At 35.2% G+C, this 6,614-nt stretch overlaps 2 protein-coding genes and 1 non-coding gene across 3 annotated transcripts; 1 reads left to right on the top strand and 2 right to left on the bottom strand.

Moving 5' to 3' along the window:
* Window positions 1-251: 251 nt before the first annotated feature.
* LOC121267054 (cyclin-D3-1-like) lies at window positions 252-1,017 on the bottom strand. The gene is made up of 3 exons (XM_041170934.1): window positions 1,009-1,017; window positions 645-828; window positions 252-532 (listed from the first exon to the last, which is right to left on the bottom strand). Exons 1-3 carry the CDS (start codon window positions 1,015-1,017, stop codon window positions 252-254), a joined length of 474 nt encoding a protein of 157 aa, XP_041026868.1.
* A 1,175-nt stretch (window positions 1,018-2,192) lies between these two features.
* Window positions 2,193-3,875, top strand: LOC121268270. The gene is made up of 2 exons (XM_041172458.1): window positions 2,193-2,896; window positions 3,136-3,875. Exons 1-2 carry the CDS (start codon window positions 2,485-2,487, stop codon window positions 3,654-3,656), a joined length of 933 nt encoding a protein of 310 aa, XP_041028392.1. The 5' UTR covers window positions 2,193-2,484; the 3' UTR covers window positions 3,657-3,875.
* A 2,241-nt stretch (window positions 3,876-6,116) lies between these two features.
* On the bottom strand, window positions 6,117-6,218 carry LOC121268749. Its single transcript, XR_005941258.1, has one exon. It is a non-coding gene; the product is annotated as a small nucleolar RNA snoR109 (small nucleolar RNA).
* Between the last annotated feature and the right edge of the window lie 396 nt (window positions 6,219-6,614).

Genomic DNA, 6,614 nt, shown 5'->3' with positions numbered 1-6,614 from the left:
TGTTGATCCTGTGCTCTGCTTCTTTTGAAAGAAGGCTCTGGGGATGATGATGCCACAACCCATGAGTCATTAGAGCTATCACAGTTGAAAGATCCATCAATAACGCCATTTGGGCTGCCCAGCGCTGACAGATGCTTTCGCTTGTTACTTCAATTATGATTGTGGCCATGGCTCTAAGATATTTCCTGGATAAGCTTGTAGCACTCATTTAGTTTTTCCTCACTGATTTTAAGAACATTAGTAAGCTGGTTCTAATATTCCAAGGGATTATATGGCTTAACATCTTCAATAACATGAAGCATTGTTGCAGTAACTAATACAGAAGGAAGATAGCTCATAATCCTCAAATCGACAATGACAGAAACAATAAGGCGAGATGGCTCATCCAGGTCCCGCTGGAACATCAGGCCAGAACCAAAACTATCAAAGTAATTCACAACGAGAAAAGCGGTCCAAGTAAAGAACCGATAGTGCGCCTTAACCCTCAAAATCCAATCCACAGCCTCTTTCTGAGCCACCATCGAAGGTCCATCTGAGATCAGAGTCTAGATCACTCAGACAAACATGGGTTTCTCCTTCTTTAATAATTAGGGACACAAGCTCATCATTATCCCAAACCATGTCATTCTCTACCAAAACTGAACCGAAAAGTGAGTGCTTTTTCACATTCTCATCAGCATTCTTCCTCCCTTCTTCCTCGATATCATCTTCTTCCTCAAAACTCTCCTCCTCACAGAAGAGACCATCAAGGACCATTTGAGGGCTTGTAGCTGTTGGGTTTCTTCTTCCTGCAGAGCCATCTTCTTTGAGAATAAGAGGTTGAAGCCTCTGTCATTATACAATGAAAGTTTCAAAACTTAACGCAACCCCATATCAAAATTCTTCTTCGGTAAATTGTCTGAGAGGGAAAGGGAGAGAGGGAAATCTCTATTTCGCTCTCTTGGCCTTAGGTGTCACCAAAATGAGTCCCAACCTCACGACGCACCATTTTATTAAATTTAAGTCCACCTCAGCCATTGATGCGCTTCGGTGCGCAAAAGCGCTTGAGAGAATCATTTTTCATTTTCGAAACTTGAAAGCCTGGTAGACCAAATTTTACAAAAAAAAAAAAAATCATTTTTTTTAATTTTTTAATTTTTTTATCTGGGTAGGTGAGCTAGACATAACTTAATTTTTGTTTAAAATAAATCTAAGTTTTAAACGTTTTATCACGTTTGGATGAGTTGAGTTTTTTATAAATAATAGTGAGCTGAAATGATAGAGTGAGTTTTATGAGACTCATGTAAGATGAGTTTAAATGTGTTTGAATATTAATATGAGTTTATATATATTTATGAGAAGTTGAAAAAGATTATAAGTCTCGCGTGTAAACAGGTTTTGAGTTTAGATAAATTTAGTTATTTGAGAGTTAGGTATTTAAATATTAGAAGATGTTTAAATCTGAACCAAAATCATCTGAGTTGAATGCAGTCTAACAACCATATGAGCCTTAAACTCAGTACCAATCTCTCGCTTGATATGAGCAGAGGATAATCAGATTAGAAAAATGTTACTTTAGTCACTTATTTTGATACCTTATATATTTTTATTTTTTTATTTTTTTAACTTAATAGTTAAAGAAATGATTATTTGTATATTGATTTTTTTTTTATATTTTAAAATGATAAAAAAATATGAATTAAAAAATTAAAAAAAATAAAATGTTGAATTCAGCCCAGCGGTCTGAGGAGCTACTCTGCGCCCGACTCATCAGGTTATTGACCTTGTAAAACTGGCTTTGGACCGGCCTAAAAAAAAAAACAAACAAACAAACAAAGCAAGATGAACAGTGCCACCAAGATCAAATAAAAGGATAAAAGAAAAGTGTATGAGAGCCTGACCCACATATAAAGGCTCACGGGGGTAGTCTGATTTTATTTATTATTATTATTATTTATTAATTAATAACGAGATTAATTAAACCTTCACCTTATACAATTATCCGAATGTATAATCTTTCTTTTTCCTATAAACTCATACAAAAAGGTCGAACCTGGACGCAAAACCAGCCCTTTTCATTAGTACAGAGTCACAGACCCTAATTTAGTCCACATACATTCCAGTACAATCTCTCTCTCTCTCTCTCTCTCTCTCTCTCTCTCTCTCTCTCTCTATCTGTGTATATAACGCCGTTTGAATTCCATCATCTGTCCACGAACTCTCGTCATCTCTGTATTGTCAGTTATGTGCACATAATATCGCCACGATCACGACATAGCAACATCATTTCTCCAAAACAGATTTCTCAATATCTCACTGTATCTGTGTCTGTATATACATATAATATAAGCGAAGTATATCCCGTCTCTATCTCCTTCACATCCTCTTCTCGCTCAAAAGGGCTAGCTGCATAACCATACAAAAGAGAAAAAAAAATAGACTTGCGCCCATAGATAATTGAGAAACAGGGTATTGGAAACAAGTTTGCGAGGTTCATTAGCAACGATGCCTGGGATTCGGATGAGGTTTGAGAGGGTAGCGGCAGCGTTTCACGACGTGTCGCGGCTCTGCGAGAGCAGCGGGAGCGAGCACTCGCCGGAGAGTCTCACCGATTTATCGGATCTTGTGAAGTCATTCATTGAAAGAGATGGTGGTGGGTTTGATGGAGTCGGCAAAGAGGTTGAGCTTGAAACGGATCAAAACCATTCAGACTCGTCAGAATATCGGTCTGATTCCGAGGCCAAGGAAATGCTACAGAACCTTTTTGGCTGCGACGGCGATGGCAATCACCATGATGCGAAGCATAAGATCCGTGCCGAAGCAGAGTCTGCAAGCTTTGGGCTGATCGGAGATAGATCGTCCCCGAGTTTTAAACGAGAACTCATGGCTCGCCTGCGTGACAGGGGTTTCGATGCTGGTTAGTATCAAGAATTAATGCCGTATATTTGTCTTTGGATCATAACGTATACGCGGTAGAATTTATTTTATGAAAAATTAAATGTTTATGAATTAAATCCTGTTATCTCGATAGAATTGTTCGATGTCTATATATGTTGGCATCGCATATCTTAGCACTTCAATTATCAATCATATCCAGTCGTGCATCCAGCGTCATTTTTTGTGTTCTGATTACATATCCAAATCCCCCTTGTGCAGGCCTCTGCAAATCGAAATGGGACAAAAGCGGGCGGTTCCCAGCCGGGGATTACGAGTACATTGATATCAATGTCTCTGGAAACAGATACATTGTCGAAGTTTCGCTGGCCAGAGAGTTCAAAATTGCTCGTCCAACGGACCGATACGCGGCGTTGCTTGATGTTCTTCCACGCATATTTGTGGGCAAAGTGGAAGCGCTCAAGCAGGTGGTGACGCTGATGTGCAGAGCAATGAAAGAGTCGATGAAAAGCATGGACATGCATGTACCACCATGGAGAAGAAACGGGTACATGCAATCCAAGTGGTTTGGTTCTAATTACAAGCGGACCATAAACAGAGTTCCAACAGGAAAAGCACACATATTTGAATCTGATAACGATTCTTCTGCCGGAAAACCGTCGGTTGAGTTCACGCCGGCGATTTCATACTATTGTAGAGACGATTTTGCAAGTAAGGTTGGGTTAAGAGTTGGGTATTTGACTGAAGCTCTAGGGGCCAATGGCGTAGGCATGCCCTCGTAGTTTTTTATTTCTTTTGGTTGTTCCATGCAGAGAAAATTACTAGCAGTCTGCGTAGATATTCACTCGATGGGTGGGATGATCAGTAGTGGTGATTGGGTGAGGAAGCCTGAGCTAGCAGTTCAATTTTATAGTTCGGATGTTCGATCTGTTGATCATTGTCTTGCAATTGTTCCTATTTTTGAACAGATGAATAAATTTTGAGAGGCATATATTATTGCATGACCTCCGTCTATATATGGCCCTCGGACAAAAATCTATGGTATGCAATGTTAGATACAAATTCAAAGATATCCTGTAAAAAAAAAAAAAAAATCTATTTATCATTAATTTTTTCTGATCATCATCCTCTCATCATCTCATAATATATATTAGATGATAAGTTCGCAAATGAAATATAATAAATAATTTCTAATTATTTAATGTTACATTATAAGATGATAAATAATATTACAGATTTGGTAAAATAATGTGATACTTGATAAGAGTTTATGACCTGACACTATGACAATAGTCATAAATTTTAGATGGTCAAATATCATTATTCTACGGTCAAATATAACTCTCTTGACATTGACACTAGCATATAATGTCACGTTCTTTATTAAAAAAATTAAAAATATAAACACAAAATGAGTAAAAGCTCTTTTGGTTTGAATATATTTTTTATTTATTTTTAATAAACAACATGACACTATGATATTATAGTATTGCGTCACGATAATCAACTATACAGTAAGTTTCATGTGGCCGAATATGGACACCTTTTGAACAAAACTTACACAAAAGTCTCTCTGTTTTGTGTTGTCATTTATAAGTTTAATGAGAACATCGTTTTCAAATTCAATGTCGAAAAACATGTGCGTGTATATTATATGAGCTATCCTCTGAATAATTCAAATCAAACAATCCAAGCAAAAGAATTGGAAGTTCATGATCATAAAAGACGAACCCAATGCAAGTCACTCTGTGGTGAAGAATGTATGAGACTCGTCTTCTCTGTATGTTCATTTTTTCTGGGAAAAACACCATGCTAGTTCCAAATAAGGGGAGGTTTGGATAATGAATTGATATGAAATGAGTTGAGATAAAAATTAAAAGTTAAATAAAATGTTATTAGAATATTATTTTTTAATATTATTATTATTATTATTTTGAAATAATACCAAGTACAAGTCTCATATATACAAATTCATATAAGTTCTTTGAAAAAAAATAGGTCTTATTAATAAAGAATAATTTTTTAACACTTTTTTTTAGGTGAGATATATTTCTTTACCAGAGTTTGTATGAATCTTGTCTATTTGAAGTACAAATCATTTTTTATTATTTTGAGATTTTAAAAAATTTAATATTTATTATATTTTATGTAAAATTTTAAATAAATTATAATAATTAAATAAAATGAGTGAAATTTTTTTTTGTGCTCTCCGTAAGGACATTCACATCAGACTAGGCATAATTACTCAAATTATTAAATTATTAATTTGACTTTAGAATAGATGGCACAAAGTGGATTAGTATCTTCAATGAGTTTGACGCTAGCCAAAACATCAAATTTTAATTAAATTTTAGACATGCAATGATTATTGCCATTAAATCTAAAATTTGATTAAAAATTGAGATTTGACTAAAGCTAAAACTATTGGTAAGGTTGATTACATTAAACTATCTATCTAAAAATTAAAATAATAATATAATATTAAATATTTTGATAATAATTTTTTTAATTTTTATATTTTATAAATACACTATATATATTAATTAATAATTTAATTTTTACTTAAAATTATTATTTTACAACTATTTTTTTTCTCAGTTATCAATAGTAGCATTGAGAATATTTTTAGAATAAATTATTATTTTAAAGATAAATAGTGACGATCAAATTTGGAAAATATAGATAAATTTATTTTAGTTCAAAAGTAGAGTTTTGGATCAATTGACGATCCCCAATCTCTCAAAACAAAGATCAAATACCCTCCCATGTAATAAATAAATTTTAAAAAAAAAAAGTAGTCTTAAAAGTTTAACTTAAACTATTTAGACATTTGACTAGCCGACTGCCCTTGCTCGCTGCACTCCACAACACGAGCTTCGTTTTGATGGTCAAACCTATCAGTACAGCCAGTTTTCGACCTTTTTTATCCCTATGAATGCTTTGTTTTCGAGATCTCGGAAGAAGAAAAGTAAGAAGAAAGGAATAAATGGATAAATAATCAAATAAAAAATTAAGATTGTTTTTGGAAGATAACGCTGTAGCCACCGTTAGACGCGTACTGCTGGAAAATGAAAGCAGGCTGCCTGGAAGGCGACTTTTTTCAGCAATTGATGTTTGAGAAGGGTTGTTAAAAGAGGCTAAATGCTATGCCCTTTCCCTCTTCTCTCCCTTCTCTTTACCCATTCAATACTTCGACAGAAAAGAACTAAGAATAAAAAAGTGGATAAGAGAAGATTATAAAAGAATATGAGAAGTTCGGTAAGCAGAATAGTTGACGGAGATCGAAAGATCTCACAAAAACCGGCCAGTTAACTTCTCTGCGACATTTGATATGGCTACAGCCACTTTGGCATTTCAAGATCAAGGGTACTGACCGAAATCGTCACCCTTCCCTTGGTACATGTAGCCCAACCTTCCCAATAACAAAAACACAATAGAATCAAACAATCACAAATCCATTGTAGGCTCTGTGAAGCTATAAAGATCGGGGAGAGGGATAGAGAGAGAGGGGCTGTGATTTCTCGGTGTAAAGGATCGCGGCCTACATAATGTGGCAGTGTGCACTTGGGGCTGTCTATAGAAAACCCTAGCCGCTGCTCCATTTTATAAGTGAAGTTGAGTCGGCATGAAAGATCTCAGCCGCCCATCTAGGAAGATGGATTTATCTTTACGTTAATCGGATCTAAAACAGAAAAGAGAAGTACTTCGCAACGGTCGAGCTGCAAATCTCACAAAAACAG

The sequence above is a fragment of the Juglans microcarpa x Juglans regia genome, chromosome 5S (assembly GCF_004785595.1).
Source record: "Juglans microcarpa x Juglans regia isolate MS1-56 chromosome 5S, Jm3101_v1.0, whole genome shotgun sequence".
Lineage (NCBI taxonomy): Eukaryota > Viridiplantae > Streptophyta > Magnoliopsida > Fagales > Juglandaceae > Juglans > Juglans microcarpa x Juglans regia.
The sequence above is the reverse complement of the archived record's forward strand: the minus strand, read 5'-3'. Positions and strand labels throughout refer to the sequence as shown.

What these genes read in the sequence shown, in the direction of transcription:
- LOC121267054 (XM_041170934.1), bottom strand. An exon ending in GAAAAAGCACTCACTTTTCG is followed by an intron (nt 533 to 644) that starts GTTCAGTTTTGG and finishes CTCTGATCTCAG; the next exon opens with ATGGACCTTCGATGGTGGCT.
- LOC121268270 (XM_041172458.1), top strand. Translation starts at nt 2,485, where the DNA reads ATGCCTGGGATTCGGATGAGGTTTGAGAGGGTAGCGGCAGCGTTTCAC. An exon ending in TGACAGGGGTTTCGATGCTG is followed by an intron (nt 2,897 to 3,135) that starts GTTAGTATCAAG and finishes CCCCTTGTGCAG; the next exon opens with GCCTCTGCAAATCGAAATGG.